General features: G+C 40.3%; 1 protein-coding gene across 2 annotated transcripts in view; it reads left to right on the forward strand.

The window, feature by feature from the left end:
* Positions 13,134-22,508, forward strand: part of NOL4 (nucleolar protein 4) — a 468,589-nt gene continuing 459,214 nt past the window's right edge. For both annotated transcript variants that reach the window (XM_018039797.1, XM_018039798.1), the window contains exon 1: positions 13,134-15,092. In XM_018039797.1, the coding sequence (XP_017895286.1) occupies positions 14,826-15,092 (267 nt within the window). In that variant the 5' untranslated portion in view covers positions 13,134-14,825. The remainder of the gene's footprint in view (positions 15,093-22,508) is intronic.

Below are 22,508 nucleotides of genomic sequence, written 5' to 3' on the forward strand. Positions count from 1 at the left end.
GTAAGAATATGTTCAGTCAGTTCAAGAGATATTAAGTTGATAGAATCAATGGTACTCTGTTTCTTTGACCTCCTGATGTGGATAACTATGATTGACTTTCAAATGTTGAACCAACATTCTATGTCTAGAATAAATCCCACTTGGTCCGGGTGTATAGTTACTTTTTAATAGATCGTTGTGTCTGACTTGTAATATATAGCATTGTATTCATAATATTTACAACCAGGTTCATGAGCTATATTGGTCCACAGTTTTTCTTCCCTGAGATGTCTTTATCTAGTTTTGGTATTAAGGTAGTGATGGCCTCATAGAACAAGTTTGGAACTATTTGCTCTGCTTCTAGTTTTTAGAAGAGATTGTAGAGTTGGGATTACTTCTCTTTAAATGATAGAATTCAGTAGAATTTACCAGTAAAACCATCGAGGCTTCATGCTTTCTCTTTTGGAAGGTTATTAAATATTGATTCAATTTCTCTAATAGATATATGTCTGTTTAGAGTCTCCATTTTTCCTTGTGTACGTTATCAAATGTATGGACCTAGGGTTGTTCATAGCATTTCCTTATAATTGTTTTAATGTCCGTATGATAGTAGTAATGCTTCTCTTTCATTTTTGAATTACATAGTTTGTGTCTTCTTTCTATTTTTCTTGGTAAGTCTGCTACAAGTATATTGTTTTTATTACATTTTCTAAAAAAGCAGATTTTGATTTTGTTGATTTTTCTGTTCTTTTTTTAAATGTCATTAGTTTCTACTCTACTGTGGCCTTTCCTACTATTGTTTGGCTTAACTGACTCTTCCTTTTTCGTTTTCTAAGGTGAAGATAAACTACTCTGTTTATATTTTTATTTTCTGAAATATGTATTTAATGTTATAGTTTCATTCGGTGCATTATTTTGCTGCATCCCATAAATTCTGATAAGGTGTATTTTTATTTAGCTAAAAATGTATGATATTTTTCTCCCAAATGTTTTTCCTTTAACTCATGTTATGAATAAGTATTTCATTTAATCACCAACATTTGGGGATTTTTCTGGCTATATTTCTGTTGTTGATTTCTAATTTAACTCTGTATGGTCTGAAGATATGCTTTGATAATTTTTCTTCTTATAAATTTGTAAATTTTATTGTTTGACCCAGAATGTGGTATACTTTGATTACTGATCCATGTGAATTTGAGAAGAATGTGCTGTTTGACATGTGTATGTCACTTAGATAAAGGTGATTTATAATGCTGTTTAGGTCATCTATATCTTCACTGATTTTATGCCCACTTTATCTGAATACTAGCAGTGAGATATTGAAGTCTTAGCTGTAATAGTGGATTTATTTATCCTTTCAATATTATCAGTTTTTTGTATGACATATTTTGATACTAGGTGATGCATATTAAGCATTGTTGTATGTAATCAGAGAATTTATCACTTTATCATTATATATGCATCTCTTTATCCCTGATGATTGTTATCATTCCAAAGTCTGCTTGTTTGAATTTAGTATATATCAGCTTTTCCCCCAATTATGTTAAGATGGTATATATTTCTCCATTCCTTTACTTTTCATCTACATGAATTATATTTAAGCTCAATTTCTTTTTTTATAACTATTTTAAAAATTAAGGTATATTTAGTTTATACTTATATGTTTATATGTGTTAGTTTCAAGTGTACAGAATACTAATATAAAGTGATTCACTTTATATATGTATATATATAGATATATCTATATATACATGGAGATCCAACCAGTCCATTCTGAAGGAGATCAGCCCTGGGATTTTTTTGGAAGGAATGATGCTAAAGCTGAAGCTCCAGAACTTTGGCCACCTCATGCAAAGAGTTGACTCATTGGAAAAGACTCTGATGCTGGGAGGGATTGGGGGCAGGAGGAGAAGGGGACGACCCAGTATGAGATGGCTGGATGGCATCACGGACTCGATGGACGTGAGTCTGAGTGAACTCCGGGAGTTGGTGATGGGCAGGGAGGCCTGGCGTGCTGCGATTCATGGGGTCGCAAAGAGTCAGACATGACTAAGCGACTGAACTAACTAACTATATATACACTTTATGTATATATTTTTTCAGGTTCTTTCCCATGATAGGTTATTATTAGATATCAGATATACATCCCTGTTTTATACAGGAGGTTGTTATTGTTTATCTGTTTTATATATAGTAATGTGTATATGTTCTTCCCAAATTCCTAATTTATCTCCCCCTGTCCCCCACTATCCTCCCTGGTAAACATAAATTTGTTTTCTATGTCTGTATAAACTCAGTTTCTTGTAGGCAACATACAGTTGGATCTTATTTTGTTATCCACTCTGACTTCTTTGCATTTTAACTGGCATATTTAGACCATTCACATTTACAGTGATTAACACTGATATGATTGAATAAATATCTATCATGTATCTTTATTTGTCGCATGTGTTGTTTATTTCTCTGTCTTCTGTGGTTTTAATTAAGTGTTTTCTATGATTTCATTTTACTTCCTCTCCTAGCATGTCAATTACACTTTAAGAACATTGTTAGTGAGTGGTCTTCACAGTTTGCATGTTTCTTGCTTTTTAAAAGCAAACTTCTTAATTGAAGATTAACATTCATGGGGAAAAGTGTAATAATAATAGTATAGTGTGTATAACACAATGTTTTCTCCCACAGTGAACCACCTGTATTATCAGCACAGTTTAGGAAAAAATATCTTACTACCATTGAAGAAACCCTCTTAGTGTCCTCTACCAGTCACTACAATCAAACCACTAACCTGACTTCTACCATAGATTAGTTTTGTCTGTTTTTGAATACAATCTTTGGGAATTTACTTTTGTTCTTGTTACTTATGCTGGCTTTTACAGATGATAGTTATTTTCTTGTTTTTGAACATTTCAAGTTGTATGCTCATATTCGGTTGTTTTTAATCTAAGGCAAACCTTATTAAGTGGTGGATGTTTTCCTCTACAGAAAATTTATATTCACTTTTACTGTGAGCTGGGAGGCCAGGCCAACTTCCAAACTATTTTGTCACCCTTCTAGTGTGTCTGGCTTCACCTAGGGCTTTTAGAAACAGCTCTGGCACTATGATCCGGATCTAATGTTCAGTCTTTCTACCATGACGTTGATATCAATATTGCTCATAAGATCATCGAGCCCCTTGGGTGTGTGGTCTGCTCACTGATCAGTTTTCAATGGACATTTTTGTGGGAGGGGAGAGCAAGTACACCCTGTGAACCGAGTCATGCAATCATAGCTGCTTGTTAGGTGTCCTTCAGTTTTCTTGAAAAAGGGCTCTTACTTTCTAGACAGCCACAGCATTAGAAGCAGAAATCCACATTAATTTTATTCATAAAATGTATACATTAATACTATATCTTTACCTTGATGAGGACTAGTAACAATGTGAGCCAATATCATATTTATATTTTTCTTAATTAACTGATTGATATTTTAAAATAACAGTTTTTCCTGTTTTAGAAAATAATAGTCTATAAATATTCTGAAACAAGTTTTTAAAGTATAAGGCATGAAATCACTTCATTTTACTTGAGATTAGTCAATTTAATACTCCCTCAAAATGATATGCTCAGAAGATTTTATTTGAATCAAAGAAATCTTGAGATTTCAAGGACTATTGCTGTTTCAAAATTTAGGTATATTTGTTTTTCTACAAGAAGACATCTATGTATAAGTATACTCAGAAACATAGCTGTCTTAGTAAACCATTCTATACCCTTGACCCTCAAGAGGCTGCTCCACTTCCCTCTGTGTGTGGGTTTTTTTCAATCATCACATACAACTACAAATTAATGGCCAAAATGACTTCAAGTTTTGATTGGCTCATAGCATCATTATTCTTAGTGAGGTTGTTCTTAATAAATTATGCCCTATAATATGTTCAGTTCAGTCGCTCAGTTGTGTCCGACTCTTTGCGACCCCATGAATTGCAGCACGCCAGGCCTCCCTGTCCATCACCAACTCCCAGAGTTCACTCAGATTCACATCCATCGAGCCAGTGATGCCATCCAGCCATCTCATCCTCGGTCGTCCCCTTCTCCTCTTGGCCCCAATCCCTCCCAGCATCAGAGTCTTTTCCAATGAGTCAACTCTTGGCATGAGGTGGCCAAAGTACTGGAGTTTCAGCTTTAGCATCATTCCTTCCAAAGAAATCCCAGGGCTGATCTCCTTCAGAATGGACTGGGTGGATCTCCTTGCAGTCCAAGGGACTCTCAAGAGTCTTCTCCAACACCACAGTTCAAAAGCATCAATTCTTTGGCGCTCAGCCTTCTTCACAGTCCAACTCTCACATCCATACATGACCACTGGAAAAACCATAGCCTTGACTAGATGGACCTTTGTTGGCAAAGTAATGTCTCTGCTTCTGAATATACTATCTAGGTTAGTCATAACTTTTCTTCCAAGGAGTAAGCGTCTTTTAATTTCATGGCTGCAATCACCATCTGCAGTGATTCTGGAGCCCCAAAAATAAACTCTGACACTTTTTCCACTGTTTCCCCATCTATTTCCCATGAAGTGATAGGACCGGATGCCATGATCTTCGTTTTCTGAATGTTGAGTTTTAAGCCAACTTTTCCGTGCTCTTCTTTCACTTTCATCAAGATGCTTTATAGTTCCTCTTCACTTTCTGCCATAAGGGTGGTGTCATCTGCATATCTGAGGTTATTGATGTTTCTCCCGGCAATCTTGATTCTAGCTTGTGTTTCTTCCAGTCCAGCGTTCCTCATGATGTACTCTGCATAGAAGTTAAATAAGCAGGGTGACAATATATAGCCTTGACGTACTCCTTTTCCTATTTGGAACCAGTCTATTGTTCCATGTCCAGCTCTAACTGTTGCTTCCTGACCTGCATACAGATTTCTCAAGAGGCAGGTCAGGTGGTCTGGTATTCCCATCTCTTTCAGAATTTTCCACAGTTTCTTGTGATCCACAGAGTCAAAAGCTTTGGCATAGTCAATAAAGCAGAAATAGATGTTTTTCTGGAACTCTCTTGCTTTTTCCATGATCCAGCGGATGTTGGGTTAGGCAGTTGTATCTTATGCACACACATATAAAACTCTACATTGAAGATTACCTCAGTCTAAAATTTACAATTCATCAAGATAAATAAAAGTGTTTCACTCTGTACTGGTGTTCTGCTTTTTTAAGCTATCAGTTTATTTAACTTATATAGAGTACATCATGAGAAACGCTGGACTGGAAGAAACACAAGCTGGAATCAAGATTGCTGGGAGAAATGTCAATAACCTCAGATATGCAGATGACACCACCCTTATGGCAGAAAGTGAAGAGGAACTCAAAAGCCTCTTGATGAAAGTGAAAGTGGACAGCGAAAAAGTTGGCTTAAAGCTCAACATTCAGAAAACGAAGATCATGGCATCCGGTCCCATCACTTCATGGGAAATAGATGGGGAAACAATGGAAACAGTGTCAGAGTTTATTTTTGCGGGCTCCAGAATCACTGCAGATGGTGATTGCAGCCATGAAATTAAAGACGCTTACTCCTTGGAAGAAAAGTTATGACCAACCTAGATAGTATATTCATAAGCAGAGACATTACTTTGCCGACTAAGGTCCATCTAGTCAAGGCTATGGTTTTTCCAGTGGTCATGTATGGATGTGAGAGTTGGACTGTGAAGAAGGCTGAGCGCTGAAGAATTGATGCTTTTGAACTGTGGTGTTGGAGAAGACTCTTGAGAGTCCCTTGGACTGCAAGGAGATCTACCCAGTCCATTCTGAAGGAGATCAGCCCTGGGATTTCTTTGGAAGGAATGATGCTAAAGCTGAAACTCCAGTACTTTGGCCACCTCACGTGAAGAGTTGACTCATTGGAAAAGACTGTGATCCTGGGAGGGATTGGGGGCAGAAGGAGAAGGGGACGACCGAGGATGAGATGGCTGGATGGCATCACTGACTCGATGGACGTGAGTCTGAGTGAAATCTGGGAGTTGGTGATGGACAGGGAGGCCTGGCGTGCTGCGATTCTTGGGGTCACAAGGAGTCCGACATGACTGAGCAACTGAACTGAACTGAGAGAGTTTAAAATTGTCTAAGATGTATTTTTGCATATAAGATGAATACTTCATGACTTAAATGTTAACACTCATTTTCAAAACTCAATATAAAGTAAAAAAGAACTTAAATTTTTGGAGCTAAATGGTTATTCTGCTTTTGATCAAGAAGTTTAATTAAAGAATTTTCTAAAGACTCTGAAGATGTTCATTTTAGAAGCAAGAAGAGAAGTCTATAACTTACTTTCTGCCTTACTTTTCAATACATGTTAGAATAGTCTCAGAAAAACTAGGGGTAGTTTCTCTTCAACTTCTCTCCACCCCACAAAGGACAATATTTCAACATTGTTACAGATAACTTGTAGATTCTGGTATTTGAACTCAGATGTCTTTCCTGCAAAGTCTATTTCTAGAGTCTGTGATTTCAGCCAAGAATTATATATCCATTCTTGTCACTTTTAACTTGCAAGTCAAACAAATATCTTATAATGATTAATAATGTATTATAAATAAGATTTAAGCATTACATAATGGTGGTGAGATTTTAACTGGTTCATTCAACAGAAATTAGGATGAAAACTGGAAATAGGGAAAAGTGTAATGGGAGTTAGGAAGATGTGCATTGCCCCCTCTTCTCTGAAGAATTGTTATTTTCCATGACAAAAAAAACTGTTCTAAAAATAATATAGAAATTCTATAATTGTGCTGTCCACTGAGTTGAAGATATGTAGATGACTGTTTTAAGACATATATTTTGGAAGAAAAGATAAGCCATATGGCTACTGGAAATAAAGCAATATTTGGGGCCAGAAAAAATGTATTTTCTTCTCTGTTACAAGGGACATGAACACCAGACTGTTAGCGTTGGACTTTATCATAGTTCTGACAGCTAGATGAAAATGTCAGGTGGATGAATGTTGAATGAATCCATATGTGACTGTTAAAATGCAGGAACTGGCTGTGCCATGGATTTGTTCATACAGAGATGATAAAGGTAGGAACCAAACAGAAATTCAGCAAAGCCACTAGATTTGTCAAATCTAATTTGTTCTTAGTTTGCACAAATTAAGTATATATGGAAATTAACTTCTGACCAATGTATCATATTTAATGGTGATCACACCAAGCACGTATAAATATCAATCAATTTGGAGCCAAGCAACAAACATTCAATTTCTAATCTTTTTTCTTTTGGTTAGAAAATGGAATAAGGATACTGATACCATAGCTTACAAAATTTGTTTAAAAAAACATTTTTTTTTTTTGGTGTGTGTTAGTAATGACAGCCCTAAAGATCAAGACAATATTTAAACTCTTTCAAAAACATTTCTTTTCTGAGCCAAAGTATAGCTACAGAAAATCCTGAAGATAGTGCTTCTCAAATTATTTGGAAGAAGAGTCAATATGGAAGTCAACTAATAAAATCAGATTTGTGACACTTTTTATGTAGTCTCAAACTTCCCTATTGGCACAAGGGAAATACATCCCTGCTTTCACTTAGCTTACTGTTTTATTTTGAAAAGTTACCATGATGTATGATGATCAAATTGCTGATCAGTTTGAGCTGGCTACTTGCTTCCTTTTCAAGTTCCTTTTCCTTGGAAGAGTTATTAATAGATGATTAAACATCTGAATGCATAATAATGTTTAGAACTTCTGGGTTTCAAAGTACCAAGGGACCCTCTATCATATTCTCTGGTCCAGCTAAAGGGCTCAGATTCTCTTACTAACTCAACTCAGTAGACAAAGGCTCTGTTCCATCTCTTCAATGGCCGATTTTCTCATAGGTCATATTCAAGGTGTAGATTCCTGTTTCAGCATCCCTCCAGATTCTGATCTAATCTGGAATAGGTCAAACCAAAATTTTCAGTCTTTCTTTTAAAATTTTATTTTGAAGTCAAATGTTATTTATTCTTTACTTTTTAAACAATTTAATTCAATTTTTATTGAATGAAATATTCTTCAAATTCTTTAGTGCTTTACAGCTTTCAGAAGTTTCACACACATGATTTCATATAATCCCACAATAATGCTTTTTGCCCCTTTTCCTATATTGCTCATCCTCTCTCTGTTCCCACTGGCAACCACCAGTTTGTATCTGTGAGTCTACTTCTTTTTTGTTTTACTCATGAGTTTGTTGTATTATTTAGATTGTACATATAAGTGATGTCATACAGTATGTGTCTTTCCTTTTTAAAATACAAATTATTTTAAGGCCAGGTAAATTTTGGAACTTACTAGGAATTTAGGTCCAGCCAAGGATTGACTCAAATGGCTTGGCTATTTTTCTCAGACTTTCCCATCGTCACTGTTGTATCAAAAGGAGCTAACTTGTGCTGTTCAGCACACCCCATTCCATTTCAGTCCCAGGGTATCAGTGAATACAAAATCAGCATCAAAACATACAGCCTTTCCCTTTTGGGGCTGGGGACGTGGGGACAGAGGAATGTGGATAGAGGTGATGTCATTCATTCCCATGGCTTTAAATTTTCTGTATGTATATCTTCAGCCCAGACTTTTCTCTGTCGTTCAAGCTTCTATATTCAAATTCCTACATGAACCACTCTTTCCATATTTCAAATTTAACTTTTCTGAAATTAAATTTTTCTTCCTGCCTCTCCACCCCAACCTACTTCTGCTCCTACCTCAGCCTCCAACTCCCAATCTGTTCCTCCCTCAAACGCCCCTCTCTAAGTCAGTGGCCTCACTAGCCATACTACTAAAGCCAGAAGCCATCTGGTCATCCTCGACTCAATCTTTTCCCTCACTGGCCACATGCAATCCATCAGCAAGCCTTCTGCTATCTTTAAAACATACCTTCAATCATCACTTCTGTCTACTGTGACCATTACCTTTCTAATCCATCCCCTGAATACTTCACCTAAACTACTACAACTACTGTAAGCTTCTTAACTAGTCTTGCTTCCATGCATGCCTCCTCCTAATCCTTTCAAAGTGGCTAGTGAAACTTCTAAAAGTGCATCTTATGACATTTAATTCTGCTTTAAATGTACTTGATTGATTTCCCATTGGGCCAATAATGAATCGCAAACTCCTTATCATGGTGAACAGTGCCCTACAGGATATGGCAGCAGAAGACAATGAGATGTCATAGCCTACTTCTCTACTTCAAGCTCAACAAGTTTCTGTTACACTGGTCTTTTTCTTTTTTTTGGCTGCACTATGTCTTGTGGCATGCCAGCATGGACTTCTCTAGTTGTGGTGCGCCAGTTTAGTTGCCCTACGGCATGTGGGATCTTAGTTCCTTGACCAGGGACTGAACTCTTGTCCCCTGTATTAGCAGTCAGATTCTTATCCACTGGACTACCAGGAAAGTCTCACATTGATCTTCTTTCTAATCCTTAAACATGCCAAGAACTCTTGCCTTTGTGCTGTCTATTGTTCCCCTTCTTAGCTGTTGATGTGATTGACTTCTTTGCCTCCTTCAGGTGTCATGATAAATGTTACCTACTCAGAGAGATCTTCCCTGAGTCTCCAGTTCCCGCCACTATTCCATTGTGTACCATCCCCCACCCTCCACCTCTTCTAGCACTCACTTATTAGCACTCAAGTGCTAATTATTTATTTATTTGCTCATTATCTGTTTTCCTTAGACAATTTTAAGTTCCATTTGATGAGGGCCATACATACATCAGTTTTGTGGACTACCTTAACCTTAGAGCCTACCAGAGAGATTGTGAAAGTCATTCAGTCTTGTCCAACTCTTTGCAAGCCCGTGGACTATAGCCTGCCAGGCTCCTCTGTCAGTGGAACTCTCCAGGCCAGAATACTGGAGTGGGTAGCCATTCCCTTTTCCAGGGGATCTTCCCAACTCAGGGATCAAACCAGGTCTCCCACCTTGTAGGTGGATTCTTTACCATCTGAGCCACCAGGGAAGCCAGAGAGATTAGCACCAGTAAATGTTTATTGAATGAAAGTATAATTATATAGATGGATGAAGGAAGGATTGTTTAGTCTTTGAATCCTTATTTTGTGATTATAGATTACCTGTTTGCACTATAACATTTTGCTGATGAATAAGTAGTCCTGCATGACTATTTGTGATGGATAATAAAATGCAAGATTTTCCAGAATTTTTTTAAACATCATACACAAACTGACCCTGATGTTGAAAGAAATTTTACTTTCATAATGTTGATTTCTGTTTCAAAATTTGCATTATCCTTCATTACAATATAATTTTCTGATATAACACTTTCTGACTTCCTCTCCCTATAAATAGCATGGAGAACCCTAGGTCACGGGCTGAGGGATTGGTGTTCAGATATGGGGGCAAAGAGTCACTTTTTGGAGAGAGATGTTCTGCACAGAAGCAATTCTGCAGAAAGTGTCTTGGGGGGAATGCCAATTAAACTCCAAGCAGCCTGTTCAATGAATAATTTAGCTGAAGGAACTGGAAAGAACTTCTGGAGACGTTAAAAGTAGAGGAGAGAAATGTATCCAGAGTGAGTTACTGAAGCAGATTTTAGATTTTTCAAGTGTTTATGCTCTTGGGTAGAAAAGATACGGTAAAAGATGTTGACTGAGCCTGCTAGTTAATAATGAGTACAGATACAGAACAGAGCACATTGGAGACCAGAGAATCCACAGAGCTTGGAGAAATGTGGCCCTCAAAGTCCAAGGACTCTCAACTCCTTTAGTCTAATGTGAATACTCTCTTGTTTACCTCTTCCTTCTAAAAAGAATGTCTTATATGATATCTTTCAATTGTGTAAGTTTTTTTCTTTTTGCTTATATACCAAATCTAGTTAATGTAACTAGGGGTTAGACATATTTGTTTATATTCTAAGTCTCAAATTTGTAATTTCCATACGTTGGAGTGTCAAGTATAATGATAAATAGAATGAACATGTGTATGCGGTCAGGCCCTGTGATTTCCTTAACTGGGGCCCAACTTGATCCAAACAACCTCCAGCAAAAGGTAACGGGAATGGCCAAGGATTATGCCTGCCAACTTCTTCCTTCCTTCTCTTCCTCTCATTTTCCTTATTTTATTAACTAGCTCAGCATATATTTATTAAGCACTTACTGTGTGCACTGGGGCTTCTCAGGTGACTGCATGTGAGGTTTCTCAGGTCACTGAAGCTAAGTCACTTCAGTCGTATTTTACTCTTTGCAACCATATGGACTGTTACCCTCCAGGCTCCTCTGTCCATAATATTCTCCAGGCAAGAATACTGGAGTGGGTTGCCATGCCCTCCTGCAGGGGATCGTCCCAACCCAGGGATCTAACTCCCGTCTCTTATGTCTTCTGCTTTGGTGGGTGGGTTTTTACCAGTAGTGCCCCCAATTCAGTAGTAAAGAATCTGCCTACCAATGCAGGAGACGCAGGAGACACAGATTCGATCCCTGGATTAGGAAAATCTCCTGGAGGAGGAAATGGCAACCCACTCCAACATTCTTGCCTGGGATATCCCATGGACAGAGGAGCCTGGACAGCTACAGTCCATGGGGTCACAAAGAGTCAGACACAACTGAGCAACTGAACACACACACATATTCATTGTTCTGGAGTTACTTGGAAAACAAGAACATCTGAATTCTCTAGAGTCTTCAATCAAGACTGTTACTTGCTGAGCCTCATCCCACTCTTCTGCAACCCCAGGGACTGTAGCCCACCAGGCTCCTCTATTCATATAGTACAAGAGCAGTGCAAGTTCTTATGATCTAAAACACTTCCAAACTATAGGTGCCAGTCATCCTTTGCTAGATCATAAAATAAATTTATTGAGTTAGGAAAAATTTTTTTACCAAGTTAAAAAAATAGAAAAATGGCAAATAGTGTATCTTACATGTAATAAAAAATACTTCATAAAATTTTTGGAGGAGAGATGTATACATGCATTCTATTCTAAATTAAAGTGCATGTTTTACTATGAGACAAGGTTAAAAAAAAGTTTGAAAGACACTATCCAGAGTTTAGAGGCAGATGACTTGAGCAAGTCAAAGAAGGAAGTCTTTCTGGTTTTGAAAGTACTTGAATGAGGCTTAGAGGAGTTGGGATATCTTTTCAAATAAAAGAGCTACCAAAAAGAATTATAAAATTGTGAATTAAGCTATATCCATAAGTGAAAGTAAACTCTATAGAACCAGCTTAATCTTGAATGAATGACCACTCTATGACCAACTATACTTCCAGAATCTCCTAGGAAACCTATGACCAATATACCAGAAAACCTACATCTCTCCGCTTGGAATCAATCTCTTGTCTCTGATCTCACCAGGGAAACTTTGAATTGTTTTTGTAAGTTATACTCCATTTAGAAGAGTGACTGGAAATATTCTCTGTTCAATTGTTCATCCCAAATATTATGTACTTCAGATACTGTAAATATTTTTTAAAATGTGAAAAGCCTAAAGATAAGTTCCCAATTCAGTAAACTGAAAGTGATCCTCTCCTGATATTAAATCCACGTGTGAGTTCTACTGGCCTGTGGCTCCTCTGAGCTCTACGGGACTAATATTTATTGGGCAAACAAATTCAAAGACTCAGGACCACTGATATATGTTAGCATTATTTTTCGATTCAAAAGAAGGGAATAAAAAGAATAAAAGCAGTCAAGGTAGCCTCTAGAGAAGGGGAGCTGTTGTTGCAGGCATCTTGCAAGTTAATGTGAATTCACCCGGGACTCTAGAGCCACCCAGAGAAGGGAGAGAGGAGGAGACAGGGAGGGGGGGGTGGTGGATGAAAACTCTTCCTTTGCAGCTGGCCCTCTCCCTCATTTGTTGCTCCAATAAGCAGTAATTAGGTCCTGAGCTAATGGTGTCAGCTGATTTGCTGTTTTTAGGCTAGACCCAGAGGAATCTCCATGGAAACCCTGCTGGAGTCGTCCCCCCACCTGGATGCTGAGTGCTCCTTTCCGCCACCTGGCTGCCGCCGGGCCCGCTGCTACCTCCTCCCGCCTCTAACCTGCAGCCTGCAACATGCGCACTGCCCCCGGGATCCCTAAATGGGACAATTCTGCCCGTGACGTCAGCGCCCAGCCGTCTCCACAGAAACTTTTGTCCCACTGGCCAATCAGAGAGCTTGGAAGGGGCCGGGGAAGGGGGGGGGCGGGAGGAGAGGGGAGTGGGAGGGGTGGGGGGTGAGGGGAGAGGCGAGAGGTTTAGTGTGTGGAGCTGCTCGCGCTCCGCCCGGGCTGTCAGTCCCGGCTCCAGCCACCGCCGCGAGACCTTCCCGGAGACGCGCGCACACACAGCGCACCCCCTGCACACCCTCGCTCCCCGGCTCACACACACGCGCACACTCAGCCTGGTGGAGCAGGAGCCACTGACCGTTCTGCAAGTGCCGGGACCAGCCGCGGCGCAGTGGGGACAAACATCCCGCGTTCCTCCCAGTCGGGGCTTTCGTCTTGGAGACGGCGACGAGGGGGCGAAGGTGGGCTAGGACACGGACCCGGCGCCGGGCACTGGTCGGGCCGCCTTGCTGGCAGAGCCGCCTCCCGGGACGGGCGCGGGCCTCCGCAGAGTGTAGAATAAAGAGGAGCGGCCGCGATCGCAGCGCGAGGAGGATGGGAACTCCCCTATTTCCAGCTCTGTAACAAACGGATGGAAATCCTGAATGGAGGAACCGCTGATCTCATTTGCTTGAGAAATCGTCCGGAGGAACTCATATTTGGCTACTCTGAGCAGAGGAGGGGGTGTCCATGACGTGGCAGGGGGAAAATAGACATCCGAAACCTCCCGTGTGAACTGCAAACTGTAACCAAGCAAGGGGAAAATGACAGCTCGCTATATTCTAATTTCATGCAGAGGGTTTGAAGCATCTGTATCGTAAACTTACTTCTATGCCTTGTACCCAGTTCATTAGAGACCAGAGGAGTCCTGTCTGGGGGCCCCAACGTTATCTGGGAGAGCCGCCGCCAGCGGCCTGCCTTCGTTTACCCACTTCCCCCTGGAGCGGATATCTGTTCAGGGTACCACGGGCTATCCTAGAGAACTCCGGCCAAATCTCCGTGGATGCTTTGCTAATTCTGGGACTTAACTCCCGGAACCTACCTACGGGACTGGAATTTAGCCTAAATGCATCTGAAGAAATGACATTTTAAGCCGCTTTAAAAATACCTTAAGAAATTTCCTGTGTAGCAGGATTTGATGGGTTTAACAACATGACAGGTAAGAACTTTCTCTCTTTCTAGTCCCTGAACGCCCCACACAGAGAAGGCCGAAGCGGAACGGGACCCTGGAGGAAGGAGAGCCCGGGAACCCGGGTGCCCTTCGGGCTCTCAGGCGCCCGGCCGGGCAGCTGCTTTCGAGAGAGGCGCAGCCCTCGCTCCTGGACGGTGGTGGGGCCGGAGGCCGGGAAGCTTCGGGGGCGCGCACGCGGGGAGGCGGCGCTGCGCTCCACCTGCCTGCTCCGGACGCAGCCCCGGGCGAGGCGTCGAGGGACCACCCCAAGTCAATATTGGGGTTTTTAATAAACCAAGGAATGGGATTTTAATTATTCAAAACCCAGCTCCTCCGGGCCAGAGGATGGTCCTACTCCCACAATATTAGAGACCCATCACTAAGGAAGAGAACAGCGTCCGGAGACATCCGTCGCCAATTGCGAATGAAACCAGAGAGTTGGTAGCACAGGGCATTGATCGCTGGTGCCCAGCCGGACCCTCCTCCCCGTCGCCCCATCCCTCCCCCCTTCCCCCCGACCCGAGGCAGGCTCTGGCGGCGCCCGGGACCTCGCGTCCCCTACATCGTGGCGGGGGTCTGCATTTTTCATGAGCCCGGGGTGAACAGGTGCGAAGTGCGCTGGGAGCCTCCGGCCGGCTGCCGGGCGCGCGGAACATGGAGAGCGAGCGCGATGTGTACCGCCAGTTCCAGGACTGGTGCCTCCGGACTTACGGGGACTCAGGCAAGACCAAGACGGTGACCCGTAAAAAATACGAGCGGATCGTCCAGCTCCTCAACGGCTGCGAGTCGAGCTCCACGGACAACGCCAAATTTAAATTCTGGGTCAAATCGAAGGGTTTCCAGCTGGGCCAGCCGGACGAGGTCCGCGGGGGCGGCGGCGGCGGCGCCAAGCAAGTGCTCTACGTGCCGGTCAAGACCACGGTGAGTGACTCGCCTTCTTCTGTTATTTGTCTGCCGGAGCAGCCCGGCGGGGAGGTGGGGGTGGGGGGAGAAAGGGGGGAGCCGTGAGCCACCGTTGGCTCGTTTGCCCCCACCCTTCTCAACCCCCTCCCCAAGTCGTCCCCACTCGCGTGAGCCAGGCGCGTTTCCCCCAACGTGGAGTCTTTGTGGTCCTGTATTTTAAAGCAGCAGCGCCTCTCTCGAGCGCGCAGCCCTCCTCGTCTCCGGAGCTTCCATCCCCGGGTCGGGCGGCATCTCGCGTCCTCGGACTGGGCCATTGTCCCACGGCCTTCGCTGTGCGCCCGGCGCGTGTCCCGCCTTCGCCACCGCGCATAAAGGCCACGCTGAAACCCCAGCCGCACGTTCTGATAATAGATGATTCTGATCGATAGTCTGCGGAGTCTTTTTATTGGCACAAAGCCCGAACGTGGCGCTGGTCGTGGATGTGTGGGGTTCCCCCGACCCCCCCCCCCCCCAACGGACACTATCAGGTTTTATTGTTAGTTAGACCGCCGCCTGGGAGACACCTGGCTGTCCGATCGCCTTAATCTCTCCTTGAGATCTTGCCCTGAAGATTTAGATGGTAGATAGGGTCCAGGAGATGCCTCCTCCTGCCCACCGCCCCCCACCGCTTCCTTCCTCACTTGCAGCTTTCACAAATAAAGCTGCAGCTACATGAAGAACAACAAAGAGTGATGGGTTTGGGCGCAATCAAGTGCTGTACGTTGTTTGTTCCTTATTCTGGGATGTCTCTAGTCTCACGGCCGCAAAGCTGCAAGCCCAGGCGCTGGCGCTGAGAGCTCAGTGTATCTCAGCGTCCCCAGGCAGAAGCCTGTGAGGTCGGGGAGCGGCGGCAGCGTCAATTTCCGTTTTCAGGAGATGGGAACTGTGGGCTACAAGTAGGATTGCAGATCAGATCCATAAGACCTCTTTCTTCATCATGCTAGGTGGGTAGTCGTCCGGAGTAGGGGTGGGGGAGGGTTATCTGGCATTCGGTACATTTTTGCCTCGCTTTGGGGTTTCTTGAGCATTTGCTCCTTTTCCTCCATCTCTCACTGGCAACTGTTTCCCGTGCAGTATTCCTGGAGGATGCTAGAAAGGAGATGCCTTGAAAGCTATTCATCTATCTCAAACGGAGGTATATTAAATTGGAAATACATGCATGAAAGGGTTTTCAAAGGATTATATGGAAGACTTTCTGGAAAGCAGTTTATGGTTTCTTGAGATTAATTAGGGGTAGTTGTTTGAAGGAACTATATTTCTTTTGAAATTTATATGGGAAAATGGACATGGGAATAAAGGTGAAACGGAAACACACATAAAAGTTCTGTTTTTTTTTTTTTAAATATGCATCATTGTTGAAAGGTTTCTAGGAGGGTGAACTATAAACGCAGCCTTCGCCTTCCACATGTGGCATTGCAAAAGACGATGGTGAGATTGCTTCATTAGTAATGAGCACTAGATGGGCATGGATGAACTTAGGTTTATCTACATTTGGGTGAGCCAGAAGTCTGTCATAGAGAATGAGGGACTTTGATTCATTTGTATTGGGAGTAACATGAAGAACCGGGTTTTTAAAAATAACTTAGACAAAGTAAATTAGAATTCAGAACATATGAATGTATTTTTCTTTGGGTGGTACTGAACTAATTGATGAATAAAATAATGATTTAAGATATTTACCTGAATATTGCTTAATAAGATTGTGTGTGTTTTATTTTGCAAATTGCTAGCTGGGAGTTTGTTTTTCATTTCTTCAAATATTTTACTTAGGCACCTCTGTTTATGTGTCAGATTGCTTCACTTGTGCATTTCTCCAATGAGTTTATACCTGCATGGATTTGGTTACATCTACTGTATGTATATACAGGTGTTCTTTTTTAAAACGTTAAATAAAAATTCTAACATAAATTGTATAGTGGTCATAGAGGCGCTAAGATAAACATGGATGCCAGTAATTCAAACCAGCATTCACATTCTTGGGGACCACATTTTCACTGAAAAATTAATACAGAGTTGTTAAGAAATTGCTGCTAAGAAATCTAATATAGATTAACAACTCCAGGATTAATAATAAAATAACATGTGTTTCTCTTTTCAGTAAAGATTCTATATAGTTAGGGGAGAAAATGTAATCCTTGAGGTGATGTTCTTGCATAATGGTTTCCTGTGTAGTATTTAAGAGCGCTGATTTTCATTCACATTTGTTTTGAAATTTTGAAGAGGCTTTTAATTCATGAACTTTCCTATTGCTCTTTATGAAATTTTTATGCTGCTCCTGACATAGAATTATAGGCTCCTCCTTCTCTGAGAGACAGCCAATCATCATTTCATTGACTTAAAAAATAAATAAAAGATCCCTTTTATCATGTGTTTCCCCACATATCAGAGTATTTCTTCCTTAAACCTGTGATGGTTTTTCTTTATGATAGCAGGGGTGCAGTCATCAGAAAGAAAAGTGTTTTTTTTTTTTTTTTGTCTTGCATCCAAAAGCATTTATAGGTTGAAAGAGTGTACTGTATTTGAATGGTATTTGCAAGTAGACTGAGAAGCATTCTAGGATTCTGAGGTTTGAAGGTTCATGGCTGGCTTTGCTTCACTGAGAGCAATTCATTCCTGGTGTTGCAGTTACCCATTGCTGCTGGTAATTAGGCATCATTACTACTGCGAAAAGGGAAAGAGAGAAGGGGAGAGGACAGGCTGGGGCTAATTAACTCCCTGTGTTTAATGAGAGAAAGGGAGACTGATAGCAACTGGGAGGTCGGACTAGAACAGAGCAGACACACCATGCAGGCTTAATTGAAACAGGACTATCTTTCATTCTAAAAGAAGCTTGGTCCTACCTCTTGTTTTTCCAAAAGAGCAGATTTATTTATAGCTTCGCAAATACTTTCCCCCTGAAGCCTCAAGGTAACTGATGATAAAATCAAGCAAGTGACAACTGACTTAAAAATGTAGAATATTGGAGAAGATAAACATGCCCTTTAATGTTTGTACTGGCCATGCCTAAAACTGAGGGGACATATCTGTCACTGTTTAGATTACTGTGTGGCTGAGCAGATACTGTTTGGTCACCAAGCAACAACATCCTGCGACTCAGCCATTTTAGGTCTGGAGTGAGACTGTGTGTGCACGTGTGTGCGTATACACACATACATGTGCTTTGCTGAGCATGGAATCTCAGTTCTTTTCCATACTACCACTGTTACTTTTCTATGTTTTTTCCTTAAAGGTGTCAGAAATTTAGAAGTATGAAATTATGGTAACTTCAAACAGTTCTAAAAAGATACAGGAAATGCTTGACATTGGTTCAGAAGCAATGTTTAATCTGTGACCGTTTAAAATTAGCCTCACTATGGTTACTGTTTTACATCTTTGATAGTTCTAGCTTAGTTTGTTTTCAGAAGCTTTATATCCTGATTGACACTTTGTTTTCTGGCAACAATTAGTTAAAACATCACACTTTAAAATGTAACCACATTTTACTGCTTCATATTAGGAAAGGTAAACTTAGAAAAGAATCAGAAATTTCATTACATTTCATTAGTAATATTATTCACGCATTATTGTTTATTTTATAAAAATCCATTGCATTCTATAAGTCATTAGGAAATACCGTAAACTCACAGTCTTAACCAAACAAGGTAAAGAATATCCAAAGTATAAAATCAAATAATATGAACAATGGTTTTCTTTCCTTGTATTTGAAGGAACAGACATTTCAGCCTTTTTTCTTTTTTAAAGCATTTATGTGTATTTTTTCCCTTTATTTAGTATTTTTTCCCGTTATTTATTCCACAAGGAAACATAAAATGAATTTTTTATCCAGAAAAGAAAATATATTATCTCTAGTTATGTCATTTAAAAATGATAATTTATTCAGTTCTCAATCGGTAGCCTCAGATTTCATATTTTCTCACTGTGTATACTACTAATTGATTATTGTACATTGATTAGAATGAATATTCATGGACTGGTTCATAAGCAGTTACTGTTTTTTAGTTCTCTGATTGTAGTTTTGGTTATTTTTTTTAATACCACATCAGAGTGAATAAAATAATACATAAGGAGTCCGTGTACATTTCCACTTGGCCTAAGTCCATGACTAAAGCTCACATCATATATGCTGGGCCTTGATCTGTAATTTGCTGTAGAATTTCTAGAAAACAAAGCTGAGGGATATGCCAGCTATGCATAATGATACTTTGTATCTCTGACAGAGACAAGTCAAAACAGTAGTCACTGAGACAACCACATTTTGCTTATGTCTTAATACTTCCACAGTGGGAATTGTTATTGATGACTGATGCATTTTCCCCCTTCATTTAAATATTTTGGGACACACTATACCATATATCTTTGTGGGGGTTAAAGAGATCCCAAATATGTGTCTCAGCATTGTGGTTTATAAGCTGACTTCAGTGGCATTTAGAGTTGTTGGGAGGAATCAGTCATCCATGGCAAGTCCAAGTCCCTAGCACAGCACCTCCTTTGGGTTCTCAGGGAATAGTGGGTGCCTTTACTAGAGGCCAGGCTTCCCTGGTGACTCAGACGGTAAAGCGTCTGCCTGCAATGCGGGAGACTTGGGTTCAGTCCCTGGGTTGGGAAGATCCTCTGGAGAAGGAAATGGCAACCCACTCCAGTACTCTTGCTTGGAAAATTCTTTGGATGGAGGAGCCTAGTAGGCTATAGTCCAGGGGTCGCAAAGAGTCAGACACAACTGAGCGACTTCACTTTCTTTCCTTTCCTTTTACTAGAGGCCAGTTGGCCATGAGGATTAAGAGACAAAGGGTTTGTCGAGTTAACACCCCTGAATGTTAGAAGGAAATCAGACCCTCTTAGTACAAGAGGACTAGTTATTCAGTCACGAATTTGTGTCTGACTCTGTGACCCCACAGACTGTAGCCTGCCAGGGTCCCCTGTCCATGGGATTTTCCAGGCAAGAGTACTGGAGTGGGTTGTCATTTCCTTCTCCAGGGAATCTTCCTGACCCAGGAATCAAATCCACATCCCCTGTATTACAGGCAGATTCTTTACCACTGAGTAACCTGGGAAGCCCATATGAGGACTATCCCACATTTATTTCTGAAGATACCAGTCCTTAACTTTTCTGTTAGTTCTTCTTAGTTGGGTTACTAGTGACTATGGTGAAGGTGAGGGGGTAAGACCCAACACATATGTATTCCCTCTAGAAACCTTCTGAATGATCCTGAGATTCTACTTGTCAAGATTTTAACTCTGGACTTTCTGTATAGGATAGAGGAAAGATGAGGAAGGAAATACAGGGATGTGGCAGCAGAATTTCCAAAAGTTTCGATCTCCACATCAAGATCATAAAGACCTCTCACTAATAGCTGCTGTATTTGCCAAGATATTTTATCTTACTAGGAAAGATTAAAGTGAATCCAGTGTGTTTTAGCTTATGCTCCTTTTCATAGTCCCAGGATGGCAATATAAACTTCATGGACAGCATGGATGGCAGGAAACATGGTATAGTGGGCAGGGTAAGGATTTTAAAGCAAGATTGAAATCCTGGATTTGACATTTACTGGAGTTTCGAGTTCAGTTCAGTTCAGTCGCTCAGTCGTGCCCAGCTCTTTGAGACCCCATGAACCACAGCAGGCCAGGCCTCCCTGTCCGTCACCAACTCCCAGAGTCCACCCAAACCTATGTCCGTTGAGTTGGTGATGCCATCCAGCCATCTCATCCTCTGTCGTCCCCTTCTCCTCCTGCCCCCAATCCCTCCCAGCATCAGGGTCTTTTCAATGAGTCAGTTCTTCGCATGAGATGGCCAAAATATTGGAGTTTCAGCTTCAACATCAGTCCTTCCAATGAACACCCAGGACTGATCTCCTTCAGGATGGACTGGTTGGAACTCCTTGCAGTCCAAGGGACTCTTAAGAGTCTTCTCCAACACCACAGTTCAAAAGCATCAATTCTTTGATGCTCAGCTTTCTTTATAGTCCAACTCTCACATGACCACTGGAAAAACCATAGCCTTGACTAGATGGACCTTTGTTGACAAAATAATGTCTCTGCTTTTTAATAGGAAGTTTCTTATTTAAAGACACAGTTTTCTCTTTGCTTTTCTTTGAGAATTTCTCTTTGAGGATTTCCTAATTTGCATCCAAAATTTTGCCTAGTTTTAGTTCTGGATGAGAATTAATAATCATACTTCATAAGCATATAGTATTATAGCATATGCTTGACACATAATAGATGCTACAAAAATAGAAGCTAATCTAAGTATTAACAAATCAAGAATACCATGATATAATTTTAATTATGTGTTATGAACTCAAAATCACAGTGTAATGAGTTAAAATACAAGATACATATATACATTAATGATTATATATTATAATGTAATATAATATAACATATTTATAATGTTAACATTATAACATAATATAGTATAATATAATATTAATGTATTGTATTGCATCTTTTTTTCTTACTCCACTTTTAGAAAATAAAAATGACTTTGTTTTCTTAAAAGTGATACTTCCTCATTACTCAAAAGTCTAAGTGAAAAGGAAAAAATTGCCAAAAGTTCATTCTAAGTCTCTTGCCTAGATATAACCATTAACTAATTATGAGTATCATTATAGACATCCATCTAAACAAGTATCCCAAAAGAAGATTAGAGATAATGGTTGATAGTCATACTGTATATGGAGAAGCAGAAGTGATTTTCTAAAACTGGAATGACAACTATATGCTAATTTAAGAAGAATAAAATATATTACCAAAATGTCACAAAAATACATGAAATTCAAAAATTTTCTAATAGATTAAGGCTTATTCATAGAAGTGTTTATTCCTAAAATTGACAGAAAAGATTAAGAAAAATATCAATGTTGAATTATATTTATTTTTTCAACTACAGTTTCACTTTTATACCATATTATTGTCTTTCTCTAGTGGTAGATAAGGAACAAATCTTTTTTCATTTCTCTCCTTCTTGTTACTGATATCCCTGTTTAGAATGCATTACATTTATTCTAATTGTTATATATTTTGTTGTATTATCTAAATTATATCATTGCTTTTACTGTCAAGGTTCTTTATGTTATAGTATGTAATTTGCTTACAGTTATTGTCCCTTTATTATGGTTAGATGCATATCACCCATTCTTTTACCTGGTTTTCTTTACCTCTAAATTATCTGACTTGATCCATCTGTTGATTAGTGGTAATTCCTGATCATCATTTTTTCCCCTAAAGAAGGGCTCCTATTTTCTATTCTTTGGGGTTTATATACAACTGAAAAATATTTTTCCTTTTCCTTTGTATCTAAAGGGCAACCTAGTTAGGTATAATTTCTTTGTTTTCACTCTTTCCACTGGAACATCGCAGATAATTGTATTAGCGCTATTAAAATTCGACGGCAAACTT

Source organism: Capra hircus, chromosome 24 (assembly GCF_001704415.2).
Source record: "Capra hircus breed San Clemente chromosome 24, ASM170441v1, whole genome shotgun sequence".
NCBI lineage: Eukaryota > Metazoa > Chordata > Mammalia > Artiodactyla > Bovidae > Capra > Capra hircus.